At 45.0% G+C, this 24,987-nt stretch overlaps 1 protein-coding gene across 2 annotated transcripts in view; it reads left to right on the forward strand.

The window, feature by feature from the left end:
* Positions 1-582: 582 nt before the first annotated feature.
* The window catches only part of EPHB1 (EPH receptor B1), a 430,854-nt gene continuing 406,449 nt past the window's right edge, over positions 583-24,987 (forward strand). Inside the window, exon 1 of one of the 2 annotated variants that reach the window (XM_077291285.1) lies at positions 583-1,028. In XM_077291285.1, coding sequence (XP_077147400.1) covers positions 971-1,028 — 58 coding nt within the window. In that variant the 5' untranslated portion in view covers positions 583-970. The remainder of the gene's footprint in view (positions 1,029-24,987) is intronic. The other variant, XR_013221971.1, reaches the window with a different exon arrangement.

A 24,987-nucleotide genomic window follows, 5' to 3' on the forward strand; every position in this document is an offset into this window, starting at 1 on the left:
CCTTTGGGACTATGTCAGTTTTCCATTGGAATACAGTCAGAATACAGTTTTGGGGGGATTCTGACAGAAAACTTGACATGTTGCTCTACAGACATTACTTCATTAATGTAATGGGACCATCGTGACTGACATTTTGTACCCAGGCTGGGATGCCATGATGACTCTCAGTCCACTAGCAGCCCTATTCTAAATACAGGTGGGCGTTTTAGTGCTGACATGAAAACCTGCTTTCCCTTCACAAAAATTCCAGACATACATGACATATTTTCCCTATTTTCCCTGGTAACTCAGCACTTTGTCTAAACTTTTATCTGCAGTAAGCTCTCTCGGCCGCTAGATGGCACCATGCGGTCATTAGAAGACAGGGTATTCCTTCCTACAGGTCAATGTAAGTAATTTTCTTTCAACAATAGCAGGGAAAGGAGGGGCCCCTATTGATTGGGGAAGGGGGGTGCGTGTTCCTTGTGCTGTTTGATTGGCTGGGAGGTGTGAGGGGTGTGTAGAATTCAAACAGGATGAAAAAGGAGGGGGATTTGGAAGAGGGGAGTTGTGTGAGTGGGGGGTGATCCTTCCCCCCTCCTTTCAGTCTCAGTGCCTGTGCTCCTTCAGTGAACACTTTACTACTGCTTGCAATGTGAACCTGGGCTCGCCTGATCACAGCCCCCCACTCCCCACCCCACCATGCACACACACATGCACTCACACCCATGCACCCATGCACCCTGATGGCACCCTGGCTGTCATGCATGCAGTGCAGCAGAATGCATCTCCAACCTGGGACCTAAAGGATGCTCCTCAGCCCGAGCGCTGGACAATTCTCCGCCAAAGACGGATGTAAGATTGCTGCTGAGGGGGGCACCCTGAAGATTTGGGGGGCTGCTGCGTCCTATTCTTCTACTATGTCTCCATAGTTGTAAACATTTATGTTGATTCTTTGTGGCGTAAAGTAACATCTTCTTCACATCCCACCATGGAACTAAACTGGATGCTGCTCTTATCTCTGGTTTGGCAAGTTCAAGCTGTGGAAGGTAAGAGCTGATTTTTTTAACAAAAAAAATTTAAATGGGGGGAACCTAAAAAATTACAGCAGTATCAATTTTTTTTTATTGGTTTTTTTTGGGGGGGCGAGATCTGTTTTTGTGCTTTTCCTTGAATCATGGAGTCCCAATATTTTGCCGCCGGTAAAGGAGGCAGGTGTGGAGTGCCAGCTCTTCAGCCCAGGGCAGCTCATGCCAAGTGTTGACACAAATACTAAGTTGATGTTGTCTGGTCCCGGGTTGCAGGCGGCGGAGGTGTTTACGTGCGTCTCAATGGGAAGCACCTGTTATATGGAAGCAACAAGGTACTTAAGTTTTGTTGTGGAGGAGACAATGCAGATTACTAATCAGTGAGTGTGCGCTAATTACAGGATTATTATTAGTTTCCTGATCGATGCTCCGGTGGAACAGATGGAGGCTACACACAACCGGCTGCTTCCCTTTAATAAAACTAAATGTTCTGTTTCACAGCTGCATATAACAGGATATAATCAGGAGACGGGGGGCAACTCTCCGAGGTGGTCGGCTACACTTCTTCCATTATCCGGCTGCTGACGCCGCGTTTCATTTATTTATTAGATGGGGGGTGGGGAGAGTGCAAAAAAACAAAAAAATGAGGTGCAAATTGTGCCATTTATGTCTGCGTGCAGGAAGATGGATGGCCCCTTCTGTTACTGCGAAATCAATGTGTTCTTTCTGGCCGGTGCAGAGCGTATTGACTGATGGATTTTGTTGTGTGTCCTACAGATGGTTATGGATTCTCACTTTCCATCCAAGGCGCCTCTCTCGGTACAAAGCTGGTACCCCCCACCCTCGCCCGTCCTCCCACCCAAGCATAGGTCCGCTTTCTCGCTATACACATTGCCTTGCCAGAGGAACGGAGCTGCATTGCGGTGCTGATTTTGTTTAAAAGGGTGATGGTGGGATGGCAGGAGGCACCGGGAGGTGGAGGAGGGTCCTGACGGATACTTGCTCAGTGCCTAGTCTGACCAGGGCGTACCGGCTGCTACCCCAGAGTGTGCCGGCTGCTTCTACGTGTCTAAGATGTTTTCTTCTCTTTTTCGCCTTTAAAATCAGTAACCCTTTCATCGTACTATCCCCATCCTTCCTCCACCCTCCTATTCCGAAGCTGAATTTCTACATTTCCATGCTGTCCATCACTCCCGTCTAGCAGTCTACCACTTGCTCACGTAGAGTCCTTCACACTTTCTACAGTACGTGTTACCAGCCCTCCTCTTTTCAGACATTTTCATACATCTATTTTTTTTTTTTCGGCTGTTTTGATATTCACCTTGTTTGGCCCACTCTCTGATATCTTCAGATGTCTTTGCCCATCTTTTGCAAGTCGCTGGCACCTGCTATGTCGACGAGGTCCTGGAGTTTTCCTCTCTGCCTCCCTTTTTCTACAAATGTATATTTTATAGGAGAGGAGCAGCTATAGCCCTGCGCCGTGTGGTAGCACCGTAAGCAGAGCCTGGAGCTAGTCATTGCTTTTCGAGGCACAATAAACATGCAAGAATAATAAATGTGAACAGATCTGCACCATTCTGGGATTTAATTCAAGCTGTGAATTCCTTCCCGTTCGGTTCTAGTTTTCATATATATAGATTTTATATACGGCATATATGACATGCCTTCCAGGGATTTTACTTATATTATGAAAAACAGAGCCGGCTCCATACATGCCCCTGGGTAATACAGCACTGAACCGTGCTTTACTTAACAGCTGGAGTGTGCTGGCAGGTTATTAATTATGCCCGACCCATAAACATTTAGAGGCAAAATCTATGGGGATGGACCTTAGCTGACAACTGAGGTAATGCAACTACATAGCAATCATCATTGTACTAGAAAATGACTATATGACTACAGACAAGGGGCACATCTAATTGATAGCGAAAACCCTTATAAATAAAAATTGCTACAGGACATTCAGGATGCCGTAGCAGGGATAATGGGATTCCATTGAGTACACCAGCGTTACATTAACCAGAATTTTCCATACAAGACAAGCGACAAAATTGATTCTCAGATTATTTGTTGAAGGGCAAACATGTCTTTCTAATTGAGTCACTAATGGGAAGAATTGAGGTGAAATTCTAATTTGGCTATTGTCTCCTGCTAAATGGGTCGTAAAGCATAAGAGACCCTTTACACATTATTGGGACATAGCAGAAGATGGATAGGTGGGGTCTGTGAGCAGGAATAATCGGGACTGTGGTGTGGTACAAAGAATTTCCGTACATTTTTGGATGGTGTATGTACCCTTACAGGACTTGCAGTGGTGCAAGGAGACACCTTGCCCTATGTACCAAAAGTCCCGATCCATTCCTCTTCATTTTCTGGAACACTTTCCAATATTTTACTCTTTTGTTGCCAAGGTGGCCTAGTCAGACACATAAGCTGCACCTATGGCTGACCGATCAGGCCATTCGTGGCCACTGTTCATGTAGTATGCTGCATTGTCTATGAGTTGGTCAACATTTGGTCTGACAGTATTGGCCACTGTGCAGTTAGTACACTGCATCTTCTATGTGTTGGATAACATTTGGCCTGACAGTATAGGCCACTGTGTAGGTAGCACGCCATATCATCTATGTGTTGGTCAACATTTAGCCTGACAGTATAGGCCACTGTGAAGGTAGTACGCCGCATTGTCTGTGTTGGACAGCATTTGGTCTGACAGTATTGGCCACTATACAGATAGTACTTTGCATCGTCTATGTGTTGGCCAACATTTGGTCTGAGAGTATTGGCCACTGTGCAGGTAGCACACTACATCGTCTATGAGTTGGTCAACATTTGGCCTGACAGTATTGGCCACTGTGCAGGTAGCACGCCGTATCATCTATGTTTTGGTCAACATTTGGCCTGACAGTATAGGCCACTGTGAAGGTAGTACTCCGCATTGTCTGTGTTGGACAGCATTTGGCCTGACAGTATTGGCCACTATACATATAGTACTTTGCATCGTCTATGTGTTGGCCAACATTTGGTCCGACAATATTGGCCACTGTGCAGGTAGTATGACGCATCGTCTATGTGTTGGCCAACATTTGGTCTGAGAGTATTGGCCACTGTGCAGGTATCACAACATATCGTCTATGTGTTAGTCAACATTTGGTCCAACAGTATTGGCCACTGTGCAGGTAGTATGATGCATCGTCTATGTGTTGGTCAACATTTGGTCTGACAGTATTGGCCACTCTGTAGGTAGTATGCTGCATCGTCTATGTGTGGGTCAACATGTGGTCTGACAGTATTACTGCTTCACTTCGTATTAATACACAAACAATATGTACCATACGCCAAATTAATCAGGCAGTTACCCTCAGCCTGGACAGTAAATTTTACCAAGGTTATAAATGTGTTATCAGAATTGTCCTGAAAGCCCCAAAGGCAGCTGATCAGATATTGACCATGTCTATTTGATAGTAAGATCCAGCAATGTCGTCTCTGCCTGCGTCTTCTCCGCTTTCTGTGCCTCCATCCAAATCCGAACAGCTGCGCAGGCACAGAACTGTCTCCGCACACAGGAGCGAGGCGCGCACAACGGAAGAGCTGAATCTCCCAGCAGAATGCACGGACAGATTGCACAGAGCGGGGAGGCTCAGAGACACAGAGTGAGAGGGAGCGGAGAGTGGATGTGATAAATGATGGAGCTATCTATCTAGCTGCTGAAATACTCTCTGGGCTCACAGCGTATTCCAAACCGTTCAATGCCAGCTGAGTGGAAGGGTTGGGCAGGGGCAGGCAGCTTGCAGCCAGGCCTGAAGCATTAAAATTAGGACTCCTATGTTACACAGAGACATCATTAGCCTTTCCAGTATACGTTCTTGTTTAAAAAAAGTACAGGAAAATTAGGCAACTTCGTAAAAAGTTAATGCAGTGATGGTGAGTTTAGATTTAGCAGGTTTGTAAGTTCACACATTGGGGCTATTACATTATTTTTTTCTCCATAGGTTTAAAGAGATTGTATTGATGAAAAATATATATAACAATAAAAAAAGCCTTTCCAGTATAGTGACCAGAAACCTTTCCTTCCCACTACTGCTCCTTGTTTACTCGATGATGTCATGTTCACAGGAACCAATCACATGATGTCCACAATGACATCACTGATTTACTAGCAGAAGCTGATCCTTGCTTGGTGCATCTCATTTATCATACCGGCTGCATAGCCAGAGTCTGGAGCGGTAATTGAATGTCTGGCGATGGTTTCTCTTTCTGACCAAATTCATTTTTTTTCTTAAAATGACTCAGTTCTGGGTCAAATTTGTGACTGAAATCATACGTTTCACACATTTAGCTGCTGATTTATGCTAATTTTTAAGTAAAGGACACAGCGGGATGTGTACAAAGCTAGAAATGTCCTTGTTCGGGTAAAATTTAGCTCAAAGTTGGGAAATAGATATCTGTATGATGCTCGATGTTATATTGATTTCGTCGTAGAGTCATGGCTGTCCCTCTGACATATGCTATCCTACCCCAGTGCCATCTGTGGCAGATGGTAGAATCGATTTGCGCCAGAGCTGAGATTCACAATAAGTGTGTATTTTGGAAAATCAATTGGAGGAGAACATTTCATTTTGTATTATATGTAATGTAAAGTTTTATATATATATATATATATATATATATATATATATATATATATATATATAATCATATATTCCACTGAATATCTCACTGTTATCATGGAAACAGTCAATTTGATAATGCCAAATTGCATTGTCTAGGTGAGTGGGTCAGAGCATCTCCAACATGACAACAGGGTCATGGTCACCCAAAGCTCATTGCCTGATTAGTCCGATCCCATGGAAGAGCTACTGTAACACAAATTGCTAAAAAAGTTGATATTTTCTCATTGATAGAAGATACCAGCTCACTCCAAGATTATAGGTGTGGGACATTATTACTATTAAGCCAGTTTTTCACTTTTTCGATAGCTCACTCCGAGCACAATGTAGCCGCAGAGTGGTCAGAGTGCCCATGCGGAACCCTTGTCCACTGCCAAAAGCTCGTGCAATGGGGACGTGAGCATCATATATGTATCATGGAGCAATGGAAGAACGAGGCGGTCTTGCATTAAAATTACATGTATTATTTGTGGTGTCAGATACCTTACCAAGTTTTAAACAGTCCATGCTGTTTTGGTGGCACACGGGAAATCTATCCTTATATATATATATATATATATATATATATATATACATACATACAGTATATACAGTGCCTTGCGAAAGTATTCGGCTCCCTGGAACTTTTCAACCTTTTCCCACATATCATGCTTCAAACATAAAGATACCAAATGTACATTTTTGGTGAAGAATCAACAACAAGTGGAACACAATTGTGAACTTGAACGGAATTTATTGGAAATTCCACAAAAAAACTGAAAAGTGGAGCGTGCAATATTATTCGGCTGATTGGATTGAGATCTGGACTCTGACTTGGCCATTCAAACACCTGGATACGTTTATTTGTGAACCATTCCATTGTAGATTTTGCTTTATGTTTGGGATCATTGTCTTGGTGGAAGACAAATCTCCGTCCCAGTCTCAGGTCTTTTGCAGACTCCAACAGGTTTTCTTCAAGAATTCTTCCCTGTCCCTGCTGAAGAAAAGCAGGCCCAAACCATGATGCTGCCACCACCATGTTTGACAGTAGGGATGGTGTGTTCAGGGTGATGAGCTGTGTTGCCTTAACGCCAAACATATCATTTAGCATTGTTGCCAAAAAGTTTGATTTTGGTTTCATCTGACCCGAGCACCTTCTTCCACATGTTTGGTGTGTCTCCCAGGTGGCTTGTTGCAAACTTTACATTACACTTTTTATGGATATCTTTGAGAAATGGCTTTCTTCTTGCCACTCTTCCATAAAGACCAGATTTGTGCAGTGTACGACTGATTGTTGTCCTATAGACAGACTGTCTCATCTCAGCTGTAGATCTCTGCAGTTCATCCAGAGTGATCAGGGGCCTCTTGGCTGAATCTCTGATCAGTCTTCTCCTTGTTTGAGATGAAAGTTTAGAGGGATGGCCGGGTCTTGGTAGATTTGCAGTGGTATGATACTCCTTCCATTTCAATATGATCACTTGCACAGTGCTCCTTGGGATGTTTAAAGTTTTGGAAATCATTTTGTATCCAAATCCGGCTTTAAACTTCTCCACAACAGTATCACGGACCTGCCTGTTGTGTTCCTTGGTCTTCATGATGCTCTCTGTGCTTCAAACAGAGCCCTGAGACTATCACAGAGCAGGTGCATTTATACGGAGACTTGATTACACACAAGTGGATGTATATAGATATATATATATATATATATATATATATATATATATAATTCTTCATATTGCTAGGTTATAGCTTATAGAATAAATGTGATCTTCCTTTCCCATATGGAAAGAGAAGTGAACGTTGACCCTTCCACCCACACTGTGTATGATCGTGGCACTGTTGTCGGTATCCTCATTTTCTGTAGTTGAAAAGCATTTAAATTATAGTTGGTTGACATTAAGTATATACATTTTCTTTAAGTAATTACATGGAGAATTTCCTTTTTATTCTTAGGTAAGCTAAGAAATTGTTATATAATCATTTAGCTTGGACAACCATATAATAGGTCTTCTGCCAGGCCATGTTGAATAATGGGGAATTACAGTCCATATATTCTACTAATCCTTTAGACTTCTTTATTTTATAAATAGAGATTGTCGGCACAGTCTCTTCTTTAGTCTGACTCTAGTAAAATTATTGTTGTCAATCAAGGAAGAGGAGGCAGAGATAGATGAAAAACAAGCAGGTGGGACGGTGCACTGAGCTGTTTGGCCACGACTAGTATGCACCAATATGTAGGCACTTGGTTTGAACAGTCATTTTGTGCCACCAAACTCCCTTTAACAGTAATATGAATGATGGTGGAAGTCCAGCACATAGTGGTTTAAAATCCAATAATCTTTAGTGTAAATCTATTAAAATATAGATGGTACAGAAGAGTTTTCCTGTTGCTTTTCGAGCTGACCCGATTTAGAGTCGGATCGACAGGCTATGTGCACACTTTACATAAACTCAAGAAGAAACGGAGTACAAGTCCTCTTTATAAATATAAATCACATTTTATTAATCGAAACAACATCCGATATACAATAAAATAACAATAGATCATCAAATACATGAACTGGACAGCAAGGAGAACTAGGAAAAACACTAGGGGCTCCGGTGGTGTTCCCTGTGTCTCTGCTATAATGGGTAAGAGTGACTGAACCAGGCTGGGTATGGTACAGACCAAAACCAGGCTTTACAATTGGATTTATGTGATTTAACCGGCAATAACCCGGCCTGGGGTATCTCCCTCTGTCGTGACAAGCACTATTAGCACTTTACAATTGAAAACAAGCAGAGGTGCATTGGGGATACTATCGTAGTGACTGTTTTCAGTGTTTTTCCTAGTTCTCCTTGCTGTCCAGTTCATGTATTTGATGATCTATTGTTATTTTATTGTATATCGGATGTTGTTTCGATTAATAAAATGTGATTTATATATTTATAAAGAGGACTTGTACTCCGTTTCTTCTTGAGTTTATGTAATATGTGGGTGGAGTGTCCTTAAACATGCTACGTGATCTCCTTAAGTATTTTTGATACACACACATGACCAAGAGCATGTGTGGGAGATCTAATGTATTAGTATCCATTGTGGGATGTTTTTATTGTATGTGCACACTTTGCGGCATGCTCTGCGGGTTCTCCCGCAGCGGAATTGATAAATCTGCAGGGCAAAACCGCTGCGGTTATCCCTGCAGATTTATCGCGGTTTGTTTTGCGATTTCCGCTGCGGGATTACTCCTATACTATTGATGCTGCATATGCAGCAATATACAGCTTCTATAGTAATGTTAAAAATAATAAAAATTGGTTAAATACTCACCCTCTGATGTCCCGATCTCCTCGGCGCTGCACGCGGCGCTCCGGTTCCAAAGATGCTGTGCCGAGAAGGACCTTCGTGACATCACGGTCATGTGACCGCGACGTCATCACAGGTCCTGCTCGCACAGCAACTGAGACCGGACGGCCGCGTGCAGCGCTGAGAGGTGAGTATAGCATCATTTTTTATTTTATTTATTTTAATTCTTTTTTTTACACTATTTATGCTTCCCAGGGCCTGGAGGAGAGTCTCCTCTCCTCCACCCCGGGTACCATCTGCACATTATTCGCTTACTTCCCGCATCGTGGGCACAGCCCCATGCGGGAAGTAAGCGGATCAATGCATTTCTATGGGTGCAGAATCGCTGCGATTCTGCACAAAGAAGTGACATGCTGCGGGTTGTAAACCGCTGCGTTTCTGCGCGGTTTTTCCCGCAGCATGTGCACTGCAGTTTGCGGTTTCCATAGAGTTTACATGTTAATGCTGCATCAAAATCGCCGCGGATCAGCGGTAAAACCCGCAAAGTGTGAACATGGCCTTAGAGTCGGATCGACTTGAAACGCTCTAGTCTCTACCGATATGATTCATCCACAAGTAATATGAATGCTCCTGTTCTTGTTTGGTCAATGTGTTCCCACTTTTCAATATTCGATGTCCTATATATGACAATGGTTATAAGCTAACGACAAGCACCAGATGCCAGTTGCCATTTTGTTAAATACATACGCAGAATTTTAAATTATGAAAAATTCTGTCTAAACCTGAAAAGTGTGAGGAAATACTTTATTTTTTTTACCCAGGGCTTCATTTACTATAAAACCTGCCCTGTCCAAGAAGCTGAAATATGGGGAGCTGTTTGACAAGGCCTTCTCACCTTATGGTGGGTCAAAAGTAATTTTCTTTCTGTAACAAATCGGCAGCTCTGCAGGGTCAAAATCCATTTGAGTTTCTGAACCCTGGAAAGCCATTATTTTCTACAAGGCCTCCAGTGTCAAGGACGTGTCAAATAAATCCCCGCATAAAAGCTAAATGGTCCCCTGCGGATGTGACATGTGGGGTTGCAGGGTGACATTAGGGCTGAGTGTAGTCATACCTGAATTTTCAGGCTTTGGATATATAAATGCAGCACATTCTGTCCTATATAAATCTATCATAGAAAAGAATGGTGGAAGTATTGAAATAACTAGGGCAGTAAATGTAAAAACGAATGGATCAACTTATCAAGTCCAAGTGTCTTACTGAAGTGCTGAGACAGATTTTTCTATGAAATTAGATAAGAATGAGTTAGTCCCCGTTGCCATGTGCACTGGCCATGCGACTAACGGGGATCTTTATTGATTTGGACATCTGGACTTTATATTACTTCCATTACCATCTGCTGAGTTCAAAATTATCATGCTAAGAAAGTGAAGGGTTTTTCGTGTCCAAGCAACTCAACAATTATTCTTTACATTATTTCTAGATGGATTCAGCACTTTCACTGGGAAATTGGTGGCTGGATAGTCTTCATCTATCTATCTATCTATCTATCTATCTATCTATCTATCTATCTATCTATCTATCTATCATCTATCTATGGTACAAAAATGATGAAGACAGCAATCTTTCTTAGAAAAAAATATAGTAGTTTATTAGCCCATATGAGCTCCTGCAATGTTTCAGCTCAAGGTGTGAGCCTTTCTCAAGCCTATCTATCGATCTATTGCAAGAAAAAAAAGCAGCACTACGTATTCGAGAAAAAAAGGGATTAGTGTTTTTACCCATAGTGTTACAGCAATGTTTTGACTCCAAACACGATATTGAGCCTTCATCAAGCTCAAGTGAATGGGAAAGTGAATGAAGCTGGGAGTATGAGGTTAAGGGGAGTTTTAGATTTCTATAGAGTCTTTAATCTGAGAGAAACAGGCCAATTATGCAAATGACACCCGGATCTGATTGATCCGAATGTAAGCATAGTCTGATCAGATTCTCTCGGATGAACACTGTGAGGAGAAGCTGGAGAACAGAATGTCTACATCTTCTCCATCTTCTCAGTGAGCGGAAATCGAACCACACGCAGATGCCGTCTGAGTGCAGTCCGATGTTCTCCATACACTCATTGACTTGCAAGGCCGAGTGCGATCCGAATATGGGATCAAACATGGGCATACAGTGATTTTTTTTCATTGGACTTGTGCACGACCCCATAGACTAACATTTATCTGGGTGCGATTTGATGTTTTGTCTGATTGCATTTGGACCGATAATACGGCACGAGCCCTACAGCTACAAATCTTCAGCTTTTTTCAGAAACAGTGCTGCTCCTATGGAGAGTTTGCATCTTGTATTGCAGTGAAATAACATTTGTTATTACCATTAACGCCATCTTATGATGACCTCTCGGTTTAGCTCATTAGACTGTGTTCACATGTTATGACAGCAGGCAGCTGTAATTTGGGAACACAGCCTAAAACTCTTTCTCATCTAGCAATGCTTGGAGTTCTGACTATTGCTCAGTTTGGAGCATATTCTTTGTGTGATTTTCTAGCTCAGCAGCTCAGCCTCAGTTTATTATCTTTTGGTATAAAGGGTTCATGTATCAATGAAGGATTCTTCAACCCGGCATACAAACATAGTACAGTACGTCATTATTGTTGCCCTCCTACGCAATCTGTATAGTATTGGCTGCATGATTATTCAGCTTCCGAACAATTGTACCAAAGTTCTTGGAGTAGTAATTATTCGTGTTAACTTTACTACAGTTTTCCTTTGATAGAGATGACATATTTTGGTGACCCATTCCTAACAGTTGGCGAACTTAGGTTGCAAATCAGACCAATTAGGACATGGTCTATTTTTCTTTTTTCTAGACCTTCGATCTTCAAAATAAATTAAAAAGTTAAAAGACCAGTAGATGGCTGTCGGCTGAGTGAAGCTTAGGCCAATCGTTTGGCTGACAGCCATCTCAGCCAATACTTCTATACACAGGCTGCCTCTCTTGGCTGAGCGATCCTGTGCCTTCTATATGAATGTCACTGGCTGACACGTTGGCTTGTTGGCTTATGTCAGGGAGAACACTGCGACCAGCAGTCCTAAATTGGATACACGCGCTCACCATCTATCGACTATCAGTCGGCTGTCAGCCCAATACACATTGGACCGTCAGCACATTCAGCCGACTTTAGCTTAATGTGTATGGGGGGCCTTAAGTCCACTATAGAAGTTCAGCCAAGAGCTATCTCTCTCCCATACACAGGATCGCTTGGCTTGGCCCAGCATGTTTGTGTTTTCTACAAAAAATCCACTGCCAGACTACTTTGGAAATCAAAAAGATCGTCTATTGTAAAGCCAATGTGCCGGATCCTTCTCATCCTGGACATCATCTGTCAGGAAGGCCTTATACTTCATTAGACTTTTGTCCAATCCCTCCGGTATTGTTGTGGGGAGCAGTATTAGAAGATTACACATTTTCTGAGGGACTGTGCTAAGTGTCTTTTTTGTTCAACCTTCTATTGCTCTACAACTTTTAGATCCCTTCTGAATATTTCTTCTCCATCCTAGACCTTTCTCTACTCTCCTCAACCCCCCTCCCTATCCTTCATTCTCCTACTCCTCGGGGTTTCTTTCAGTAAATGCACAGGCTGCTCCTGAAGCATATGTTAAAACTCTGATGGCAACCTTGCGTAGAGCGGTGGGGGTGTGAGAAGCATACATCTTTTTAAGGCTGATATAAAGATGCCTATTTACAAAATGAAATGTACTTAGGAACCCTACAACCTCTACCACAAAGCGGAACTATGTACCAGGTCACAAAATAATCTCTTTATTTCTTTTTTTGTTTCTAAATTGCATTGACATTGTTATTATTTTCAACCAGCTCCATAAGCAAAAATATCAAATGGAAGTATAGGATTTGCTTATGAGATTAATCCGAGCCAAGAGCATTTTCCGTGGGCTGGGTTAAAACAGTCTTTTGTTGCAGTTTCATGTAGGTGGGTCCCATACGACGACGAATTAGTATATGTTCTCTATGAAACTGCTGAACATTGGGAACAGGACGTTGCTTCTTTGCCGGGCGTAAAGGAGGGATAAGAATTACCGTAAATAGTGAATAAGACTAAGTGCACAATGCATCTGCAATAAATGGTAGACAGTAGACAAGATGCGAAAACCCCTTTTTCGCCTCCTGGTGAATTGAGGGCCTATGGAAACGTTAGATTATACGCAGATTTTCCCAGGGTGCACGTTAAGTGCACAGACACATGGTGTTCTTAGCCTTCGTTTGTTTCGCTACTTGTTCTGATGCACAAACGACACGCGAAGTTCCCTGTGGTCCTGCTATGTGTCTGTGTTAGACTCCACATGTGCACTGTAGGACTTATGAAGGATTTCCTGCTTTTGGAGCACTCATCTCTACCAATAGTTCAGGAGAGAAAAATGATGCATGTCTGGAATGACTTCTTTGGAGGTAAATTGGCATCCATAATGCATTCATTGGAGCATGGCATAATTCTTTTTCATTAGGCAGCACAAAGATTGTGCACACAGCTCTGAGTACAGGTGGCATCACGAAAACTTCCATAACGCTGGTTTATGGAGCCATATAATATCTACTGTTCCTCCTGTATAACATCTGCCTATAGTATGAAAAACTCAGCACTCAACGATAAGCGAGTTTACAAGACAAAAGGGTTTATTTTTGCAATCCAAAATTGTGCAACGCGATATCGTTTTTAATGTTTTAGGTCTTACAACCAGGTCTTCAACAGAATGGTTGTGGATTTGACTCCGAAATTGGTACAGTTCGAGATAAAAATCAGATGCTGTACAGACCATCAGCATAGCATCCGGTTTTATGGATACATTGCAATTCTGTAAGATGGAAACTGTTACAAAACAGATTGTATATGGATGACAAATGAAAAAAAATCGTCCCACTTGTCTGGATGGATTTTTTTTATATTCCCCTTTGGCCTCGGCCTTACGTTCATGATTGGAACCCTACTCGTACACCCCCCTCACATGGAGAAACATATACCACTTGCTGCTTTTTAATAAAGACAAATCACAAAAAATGCATATAAAACTGAAAAAAATTCCCCTTCTCCTCCTCTCAAGTTTCCTATTAAAATTAGAGCTCTATACAGAAATCTTCCCCATTCTCCTCCTCTCTGTCCTGTGCCTTTATGAAGGCCACCCTGCTGTGCCCTGTCCTTCCCCTGTAGGACAAAAGATTGACCAGCCCCACTCCTTCACTGATGCTTCACCCCGCTCCTTCACTGATGCTCCACCTCGCTCCTTCACTGATGCTTCACCCCGCTCCTTCACTGATGCTCCGCCTCGCTCCTTCACTGATGCTCCACCTCGCTCCTTCACTGATGCTTCACCCCGCTCCTTCACTGATGCTTCACCCCGCTCCTTCACTGATGCTCCACCTCGCTCCTTCACTGATGCTTCACCCCGCTCCTTCACTGATGCTCCGCCTCGCTCCTTCACTGATGCTCCGCCCCGCTCCTTCACTGATGCTCCACCCCGCTCCTTCACTGATGCTCCGCCCCGCTCCTTCACTGATGCTCCACCTCGCTCCTTCACTGATGCTCCACCTCGCTCCTTCACTGATGCTCCGCCCCGCTCCTTCACTAATGCTCCACCTCGCTCCTTCACTGATGCTCCACCCCGCTCCTTCACTGATGCTCCGCCCTGCTCCTTCACTGATGCTCCGCCCCGCTCCTTCAATGATGCTCCGCCCTGCTCCTTCACTGATGCTCCGCCCCGCTCCTTCACTGATGCTCCGCCCCGCTCCTTCACTGATGCTCCACCTCGCTCTTTCACTGATGCTCCTCCTCGCTCCTTCACTGATGCTCCACCTCGCTCCTTCACTGATGCTCCACCTCGCTCCTTCACTGATGCTCCGCCCCGCTCCTTCACTGATGCTCCGTCCCGCTCCTTCACTGATGCTCCACCTCGCTCCTTCACTGATGCTCCGCCCTGCTCCTTCACTGATGCTCCACCTCGCTCCTTCACTGATGCTCTGCCCCGCTCCTTCACTGATGCTCTGCCCCGCTCCTTCACTGATGCTCCCCCTCACTCCTTCACTGATGCTCTGCCCCGCTCCTTCACTGATGCTCCACCTCGCTCCTTCACTGATGCTCCGCCCCGCTCCTTCACTGATGCTCTGCCCCGCTCCTTCACTGATGCTCCACCTCGCTCCTTCACTGATGCTCCACCTCGCTCCTTCACTGATTCTCCACCTCGCTCCTTCACTGATGCTCCGCCCCGCTCCTTCACTGATGCTCCGCCCCACTCCTTCACTGATGCTCCACCTCGCTCCTTCACTGATTCTCCACCTCGCTCCTTCACTGATGCTCCGCCCCGCTCCTTCACTGATGCTCCGCCCCACTCCTTCACTGATGCTCCGCCCCGCTCCTTCACTGATGCTCCACCTCACTCCTTCACTGATGCTTCGCCCCGCTCCTTCACTGATGCTCCGCCTCACTCCTTCACTGATGCTCCGCCCCGCTCCTTCACTGATGCTCCGCCTCACTCCTTCACTGATGCTCCGCCCCGCTCCTTCACTGATGCTCCGCCTCACTCCTTCACTAATGCTCCGCCCCGCTCCTTCACTGATGCTCCACCTCACTCCTTCACTGATGCTCCGCCCCGCTCCTTCACTGATGCTCCGCCTCACTCCTTCACTGATGCTCTGCCCCGCTCCTTCACTGATGCTCCGCCTCCCTCCTTCACTGATGCTCCGCCCTGCTCCTTCACTGATGCTCTGCCTCACTCCTTCACTGATGCTCCGCCCCGCTCCTTCACTGATGCTCCGCCTCACTCCTTCACTGATGCTCCGCCCCGCTCCTTCACTGATGCTCCACCTCACTCCTTCACTGATGCTCCGCCCTGCTCCTTCACTGATGCTTCACCCCACTCCTTCACTGATGCTCCACCTCGCTCCTTCACTGATGCTCTGCCCCGCTCCTTCACTGATGCTCCGCCCCACTCCTTCACTGATGCTCCGCCCCGCTCCTTCACTGATGCTCCGCCTCACTCCTTCACTGATGCTCTGCCCCGCTCCTTCACTGATGCTCCGCCCCACTCCTTCACTGATGCTCCGCCCCGCTCCTTCACTGATGCTCCGCCTCACTCCTTCACTGATGCTTCACCCCGCTCCTTCACTGATGCTCCGCCTCGCTCCTTCACTGATGCTCCACCTCGCTCCTTCACTGATGCTTCACCCCGCTCCTTCACTGATGCTTCACCCCGCTCCTTCACTGATGCTCCACCTCGCTCCTTCACTGATGCTTCACCCCGCTCCTTCACTGATGCTCCGCCCCGCTCCTTCACTGATGCTCCACCTCACTCCTTCACTGATGCTCTGCCCCGCTCCTTCACTGATGCTCCGCCCCACTCCTTCACTGATGCTCCGCCCCGCTCCTTCACTGATGCTCCGCCTCACTCCTTCACTGATGCTTCACCCCGCTCCTTCACTGATGCTCCGCCTCGCTCCTTCACTGATGCTCCACCTCGCTCCTTCACTGATGCTTCACCCCGCTCCTTCACTGATGCTTCACCCCGCTCCTTCACTGATGCTCCACCTCGCTCCTTCACTGATGCTTCACCCCGCTCCTTCACTGATGCTCCGCCTCGCTCCTTCACTGATGCTCCACCTCGCTCCTTCACTGATGCTCCGCCCCGCTCCTTCACTGATGCTCCGCCCCGCTCCTTCACTGATGCTCCACCTTGCTCCTTCACTGATGCTCCACCTCGCTACTTCACTGATGCTCCGCCCCGCTCCTTCACTGATGCTCCGCCCCGCTCCTTCACTGATGCTCCGCCCCGCTCCTTCACTGATGCTCCACCTCGCTCCTTCACTGATGCTCCACCTCGCTCCTTCACTGATGCTCCGCCCCGCTCCTTCACTGATGCTCCACCTCGCTCCTTCACTGATGCTCCACCTCGCTCCTTCACTGATGCTCCGCCCCGCTCCTTCAATGATGCTCCGCCCTGCTCCTTCACTGATGCTCCGCCCCGCTCCTTCACTGATGCTCCGCCCCGCTCCTTCACTGATGCTCCACCTCGCTCTTTCACTGATGCTCCTCCTCGCTCCTTCACTGATGCTCCACCTCGCTCCTTCACTGATGCTCCACCTCGCTCCTTCACTGATGCTCCGCCCCGCTCCTTCACTGATGCTCTGCCCCGCTCCTTCACTGATGCTCCACCTCGCTCCTTCACTGATGCTCCGCCCCGCTCCTTCACTGATGCTCCACCTCGCTCCTTCACTGATGCTCCGCCCTGCTCCTTCACTGATGCTCTGCCCTGCTCCTTCACTGATGCTCCACCTCACTCCTTCACTGATGCTCCGCCTCGCTCCTTCACTGATGCTCCACCTCGCTCCTTCACTGATGCTCCGCCCCGCTCCTTCACTGATGCTCTGCCCCGCTCCTTCAATGATGCTCCGCCCCGCTCCTTCACTGATGCTCCACCTCGCTCCTTCACTGATGCTCCACCTCGCTCCTTCACTGATTCTCCACCTTGCTCCTTCACTGATGCTCCGCCCCGCTCCTTCACTGATGCTCTGCCCCGCTCCTTCACTGATGCTCCGCCCTGCTCCTTCACTGATGCTCCGCTCCGCTCCTTCACTGATGCTCCACCTCGCTCCTTCACTGATGCTCCGCCCCGCTCCTTCACTGATGCTCCACCTCACTCCTTCACTAATGCTCTGCCCCGCTCCTTCACTGATGCTCCACCTCACTCCTTCACTAATGCTCTGCCCCGCTCCTTCACTGATGCTCCGCCTCACTCCTTCACTGATGCTCCGCCCCACTCCTTCACTGATGCTCCGCCTCACTCCTTCACTGATGCTCCGCCCCGCTCCTTCACTGATGCTCCGCCTCACTCCTTCACTAATGCTCTGCCCCGCTCCTTCACTGATGCTCCACCTCACTCCTTCACTGATGCTCCGCCCCGCTCCTTCACTGATGCTCCGCCTCACTCCTTCACTGATGCTCCGCCCCGCTCCTTCACTGATGCTCCGCCTCACTCCTTCACTGATGCTCCGCCCTGCTCCTTCACTGATGCTCTGCCTCACTCCTTCACTGATGCTCCGCCCCGCTCCTTCACTGATGCTCCGCCTCACTCCTTCACTGATGCTCCGCCCCGCTCCTTCACTGATGCTCCACCTCACTCCTTCACTGATGCTCCGCCCCGCTCCTTCACTGATGCTTCACCCCACTCCTTCACTGATGCTCCACCTCGCTCCTTCACTGATGCTCTGCCCCGCTCCTTCACTGATGCTCCGCCCCACTCCTTCACTGATGCTCCGCCCCGCTCCTTCACTGATGCTCCGCCTCACTCCTTCACTGATGCTCCGCCCTGCTCCTTCACTGATGCTCCGCCTCACTCCTTCACTGATGCTCCGCCCCGCTCCTTCACTGATGCTCCACCTCACTCCTTCACTGATGCTCCGCCCCGCTCCTTCACTGATGCTTCACCCCACTCCTTCACTGATGCTCCACCTCGCTCCTTCACTGATGCTCTGCCCCGCTCCTTCACTGATGCTCCGCCCCACTCCTTCACTGATGCTCCGCCCCGCTCCTTCACTGATGCTCCGCCTCACTCCTTCACTGATGCTCCGCCCCGCTCCATCACTGATGCTTGGCGCCATTGACCTCTAACCTGTTGTAAGTGGAACTGACAAGCAGATTAACCTGCTTTCTCAGCAGGATTTCTACAACACCATTTGTTTTAGGAGCATGCAGAAAGTCCAGCAGACTTACAAGCAGTGAGGATGACTATATTTCTTGTTTCTCCTAATCATTTATTTTTTGTCTAAGGGTATGTGTACTCATTCAGTATTTGCAGCAGATTGTTCTGCAGCAAAAAAGAGTGTTGTCAGGAAAAATGCTACGTAAAATAAGCAATTTCTTTACATGTTTCTGATCCATTTCTATGTGCATTTATGATGCATTTTTTGCAAAAACGCTGAAAAAATTGTCATGATGCAGATTTGAAAATCGCTTTGTTGGTATAAATCAGCGAGGAAAAAGAGATAGCGTCAGAAATGTCATGACCGCGTATCGCCAATGCAGGATCCTTTCAGTCATGAATCCTCAACCCCAACTACCTTGCTCCCTTTTAAACCATACCCTTTTAACTACCCAATGAATTGACACGAAGACGTAAATTTCTTTTGGATAATTTGGCCACAGCGGCCATTTTATTAACAAACAAATACATTAATAACAACATGTAAACATTGTAAATATAAAACCTCGAGGGGAGGGTTCTTGGAGCAAAAAATCTGGCTCATAATAGGCCGAAAGCCTACCACAAAATTTAACCAAAAACACGTATTTACCCTCAGCCGTAACCACCAGCTCGAGGGCACCATGTAACCCGTTTCGGGCAAACCAACCCCAAAGCTCCCGAGGTAAACACCCCGTCCAGAGCCTGTAACAAAAGCCAGATCAACCCTATAAGCATCATCACCAACTCCAAGAACCCCACCCCCCGCCACTCCGCCACTGTGACGATAATAACAAAAAATTCCTTCACCTGATAAATATAACATAAAAAATTGCAAACAAAATTGAAAATAACAAAAAACGAAGACCCCCGCCAGAATTATGTTCCCTCGGATTGCCACCAAACAAAGGGAGGGTGGGAGGGACTCACTTCGCCTGTCTCTGACTGACTGACCCCCTTTCCCGCACTTTTCCCCAGGTCCCCTCCTCCCAATCCCATAGAATTCCCCGCCCCAGTTCCTATCCACCAATCCTGAGCCTCCCATTTTAACTTTTCAAAAATTACTACCCTGCTCCCCATGGCAACGCAGTCATGTGGGGGCTTCCTTTTAGCTGCGCCCCATACAGCCCCCCCCTCTTTCACTTTGTTCATACTGTAAATGCTTCATGGCAAAAACGCCAAAAAAAAAACCATCTTGTGAACAAGCCCTTAAAGTTCCTTTAAGGCCATGTTCACACGTTCCGTATTTGGTCAATATTTTACCTCAGTATTTGTAAGCTAAAACCAGGAGAGGAACAATCAGAGGGAAAGTATAATAGAAACACGTCACCACTCCTGGTATTGGCTTACAAATACTGAGGTAAAATACTGACCAAATACTGAACATGTGAACGTGGTCTAATAAAGAGTGAGTCAGCCGCAGAACGGGTTAAACGTACTTCATGTACAATGTATTTTGTAATAGTGTCTGATGAGGAACACATCATAATTATGGGGTTACGCCAGGTGAAAGCAATCCAGAACTCGTGTGTAGGTTTTTAGTTCACATATTCCTCATATTTGCAAAACAAAGTTGTTGTTTTATTCCCCATCTGAACAGTCCTTATACCGATCCCACTGATATACACCTGTCTCCTATCAAGTATAGAACCACGGAGAGACAAATCACGTTCTCATCCTTTAAAATGGAAATATATGGAAATATGACATATTCTGACTCCCTTTACCTACAGTACATTACAATGGGAGTAAAACTCCAAAGAATCCAGATGTAGGGTCATCATTTCCTTTACATTTTAGTGTTGGAGAATCAAAGTAAAGTTTCAAGATCCAAGCATTGGTGGTTGTCGAGGCGGTGGAGATGGAAGGAAGCCAAACTTTCCGTCAAAATATCTCTCGTATAGTTAGTGATAAGTAATATCTCTTTAAAACCTCATTTTTCAGCCCAGTGCATTGCTATCAAATTCGTTTTCACCCAATATTGAATTAACCCTCACAGCCCTACTGCTGGTCGCATCTCTGAAAGGGTTAATCTCAATGCACATTCAGCATTGGAAGAAGAGGGTAGGGCAGATGTCTACTGTCTCCTGCCGGGGCACATGCACGATGGTTGTCAGGCACCGTGCATCAGTCCCATTCATCAGACTCTTCTCAGCAGGTATCAATAGACATAACATGACCTGCAAAGCTCTCCCCCTGATGTTGTAATGAGCGGAGCAGTACACACAATAGATTTTTCAGAATATAGAAAGAAAGACTTTTTTTTTTTCAGAAAAGCACATAATTTGTCCATGTACTGTGTCCGGTATTGTAGCTCATCGCCATTCAGTTCGATTGGCATGTGCTGCAGTACCAGACACAGCCAAATAGGCAAGTGTGGCGCTATTTCTTGTTTGACTTTTTTCTAACATAGACTTCTAAATATTGTGCCGTGAATGTGACGTGAGGCGAGGGCTTCATCACTGCATAACTACTTGATAGCGATGTCAATGATTTTATATCTACTGGTAATTTTGCTTTATTGCATATTGGTCATTCATAGTGTTACACATTTACCATTATTTGTGACGTCCTTTTGGATTCGACTTGATTTGAATGATCTCACTGTGTTTAGACAGACGTGAACAATGATTTCAATGACTTGTGAATAAATGTTTGACTTAAAGGGGTTGTCCACAACTATTTTTTGCTAATGGGCCCAGCATGATGGTCAAAGTTACTACTGATTCTGCTGATAGCATTGCACATTTCCCTACCTCCTGCTCATCTCCTGACTTCTTGGTTTCTTCTTCCAACTTGTACGGCACATGAGAAGTCGGCATTCGGAGTTCAGCAGCAGACAAAGTGTACGGTACGAACCCCAAACTTTACAGTTCTGGTTCGCTCATCTCTAGTGCTGCAGCCAATCAGTGACTACAGTAGTGCCCAACCCATTATTGCTGAGGTCAATCATTGGCTGCAACAGTCACATGTCCGTAGAGTGAAAGCAGGAGGAATAGATCCAGGCACCATGATGAGCCCATTTTTTTAAACCCTTTATCATTATCTAATAATAACATTATCATTAGTTCAAAAAGGAGAACACAGCAGTTTTTAATTACATTTCCCGATATCTTGGCCTCAGATAACTCTGCTGAATGTTTTTTTGAGTGAGTCCATGAGTATCATTAATAAAAGACAAATGTACCTGAAGTCATCTGATGGTCCTCATGAGACCACCTTATCATGGGCTACATACTTTACTAATGTTAATGGCTGCAGAGAACGAAGGAAAGACGCTGGGGATGATTCACTATGGCATTACAGGGGTTAATTCCATCTCGGAGGAGCGTTATATATTTAATAATGATGAGGAGGAGGAAGGGCAAAGAGGAAATCATTTAAAGGCTTCTTAGCAGATTTGGACTAGAATCAAGTTTATGCTCATTAAACATTTGCTGTCAGAGATGTCATGCTTGTTTTATGGGCCCCCGTGGCTAGGATCGGGTTTGAAGATTACCAGAAAATAAAGATGAATGTTGCCTGAAATAAAAGGAAAGAAAATAGCCATGACATTGAACGTTTTATTTTCTTTGTGCTCTAAGATGTTCCTTTCTTTTCCCGTATTAGACCAGCAATGGGGCAACGTGAGACGTAGAGAGCATACTTGCCCCTTGTTTTCACAAGTCAATTTCAGGTTCTTTTCTTTTTTGCAAAAAAATGATCAAAGATGAGTAAGTAAAAAAAAAGCTTTGTATCAACGTTGCCATCATATTATAGATAGTGATGAGTACAAATGGTCGTTGCTCGATTTTGCCTAGGATGCTCGGGTATGCACCGAATATCGCGGGTGCTCGTGTGTCATGTTCGAGTGTGGGGATTACCTCCTGACAAAACTGCAAAGGCGGTGAAACGCGCGTCAAAGTGCGTTCCAGCAGGTTAATTCCCCCACTTATTAATGGCTGCAGGTAGTTATTTATGGTGATTTACTGCTGCCTCAGTGTATGCGCTATGATTGAGGATCTGATATAACTATGCATTATATTCTTGTTATGTCCATTATACAACAGTCGCTGGTCGCTTCTTTTCACTGGGGTTTATACCTGTTTTTTTTAGCTTTGTTGTGTCTTGTGCCCCCAATTATGTAATTCTATTAGCTATAGCTTTGTGATATGTTGTTTAATTTATTGAAATAAAATATATTTTTTATATTTTTTGATTCTACTCATTTTCTCTGCTGGCGTATCGAGTACGAGGATTGCCTGACAAACATGAGCAATCCCCGCTTGTTTATGGCTGTCAACGGCTGCAAAACAAGCGGCCGCGGGGACTCGAACATGTCACTCAAGCACCCACGATACTCGAGCACCCTAGAGAAACTCGAGTACCGAGCACTTGCGCTTTTTCTACAATAGATGCAAAAACATTACAAAAATGCAATGATTTATAGCAGATTAATGAAATGTATCTTGTTCAAATGTTCCTTTTTTGGAGTTTCCTTGCTACTGCCCCTACCTGGAGTAAGGTTTTCTGGTGGATTTTTTTTTTTCATTTCGGCACAGTTGAAGACATATCTGAGATATTTTAAAGGAACGTTTGGAACTAAAAAGTCACAAAAGAGCAATTTTGGTTTTGTGCCAAATTTATTTTGATTAATTTGATGCTAAAAAAATTACAGTGAATACAACAAGACAAAAAAAAAGAAAAACGACTGAAAGCAAAATCCCAAATGATGAATTGGACTGTTTAACAAAGCTCTTATTTCCTAAAGTCGTAAATCTCTAAATAAAGGAATTTCAACTAAATTTTAAAAAATTCTGATAATATATATTTATATAAATGTCATATAGAAAATGTTACGAAGAATAATGTAACCTTCTACCCCGACAATTTCCCCAAAAATCCCCAAATTTTCAGCACAATGCTCACAAATGACTTTGATTAAATTTAGATCTCCATAGTCAGCATTGTATTTGAAGTTTCCAGCTATGGGAGTAGGGACTCTACAGACATCACAATCCCAACATTTGGAAATTCTTAGTTCCATGCCCCTCTCTAAAGTAATTTTCCCGGAAATTTATGTGACAGGTCTAAAGATAAATTTAGATTAAATTCCCCTTTAAGTAACGCGGTCACTGCAGTTTTCTGGTGCAGTCAGTGCCTCGTCTTGCAAGAGGCAATTATTCCTGTGTGAATCTAAGAAAGTATACGGAGAAATCTAGCAGCAGCCAATTTTTCGCTGAAGCAGCATCAATCTTTAAAATTACTATTTTCTGTACCGGTTAGAGTCCAAGATTGGGGACATCAGAGGCCTTAGAAAGCAAAGGCAAGGATTGGTGACAGGTTATGTTTAAATAGCGCGATGCCTCGGTGGGCTTAAGAAATATTTTGCTAAGATTTCTTAGTGATTTAGAAAAAAAGAAATGTCAAGTAAGCATTTCAGCTCTGCACACTGTAGACATCCAGGTCAGAGAGTTTTAAAGATTTCCTGTGAACTGTTCAAACAAAGCATGTTTGTCTTAATGGTTTTTAGGTGTCAGACGATTCCTCCGGCTTGTGCCGTGAAGGAAATATAAAGAATTTCTCTAATAACAGCTTGGAGACTTGTGGATAGCGGCTAATGCTGTGCGTGAATATTGGACTTTCATAGTAATATAAAGGCTGGTACAGTAATTATCATTGTGTTTGCTCCTTTTTGTCTGATTTTACTTTAAAACCTGCCACAAATGGTAATAAATATGCCACATCAGATATGACGAGCCATTTGCTTCATGGTCATCAGTACTGCTTGGCCAAGATTTAGACACAATTATTAAGATGTTTTTTCAAAAAGTTGAAAATGAGGGAAAAAAAGTAGCATTTCTACTCTTCATGGACTTCTGTGCAGAGAAAGTGCTGGTACATTTAGGCTACGTGCAAACTTTCAGTATTTGATGAGTTTTTTACCTCAGTATTTGTATGCCAAAATAAGGAGTGAGTGAAAAATGCAGACGTGACGTGTTTCTATTGTGTTGTTAGTTTGGAGTGCAAAGTGCCGTTGGAATGATCCATAGGACGAAGAGACCTAAGGATAGGGATAGCAAGCTCCTGAAGAGAAGTGACTGAGGAGACATAGTGGCCTTCTAGAGATGGGTCCTTGGAGAGGACGCCAAGTCACAAACCTGAGAGCTTGTAATGCAGAAGGTAAAGGACCTAAGTAGGACTGAGTACAATGGACTAGTGGGGGTCCAAGTGCGAGGGTTCCAGGGTGCCAGTAGTGGAAGAAATAGGATATGGAACCGCTGAGCAAGTAAGGAGACTTTCTGATCAGGACTGTAGCAGT

The sequence above is a fragment of the Ranitomeya variabilis genome, chromosome 2 (assembly GCF_051348905.1).
Source record: "Ranitomeya variabilis isolate aRanVar5 chromosome 2, aRanVar5.hap1, whole genome shotgun sequence".
NCBI lineage: Eukaryota > Metazoa > Chordata > Amphibia > Anura > Dendrobatidae > Ranitomeya > Ranitomeya variabilis.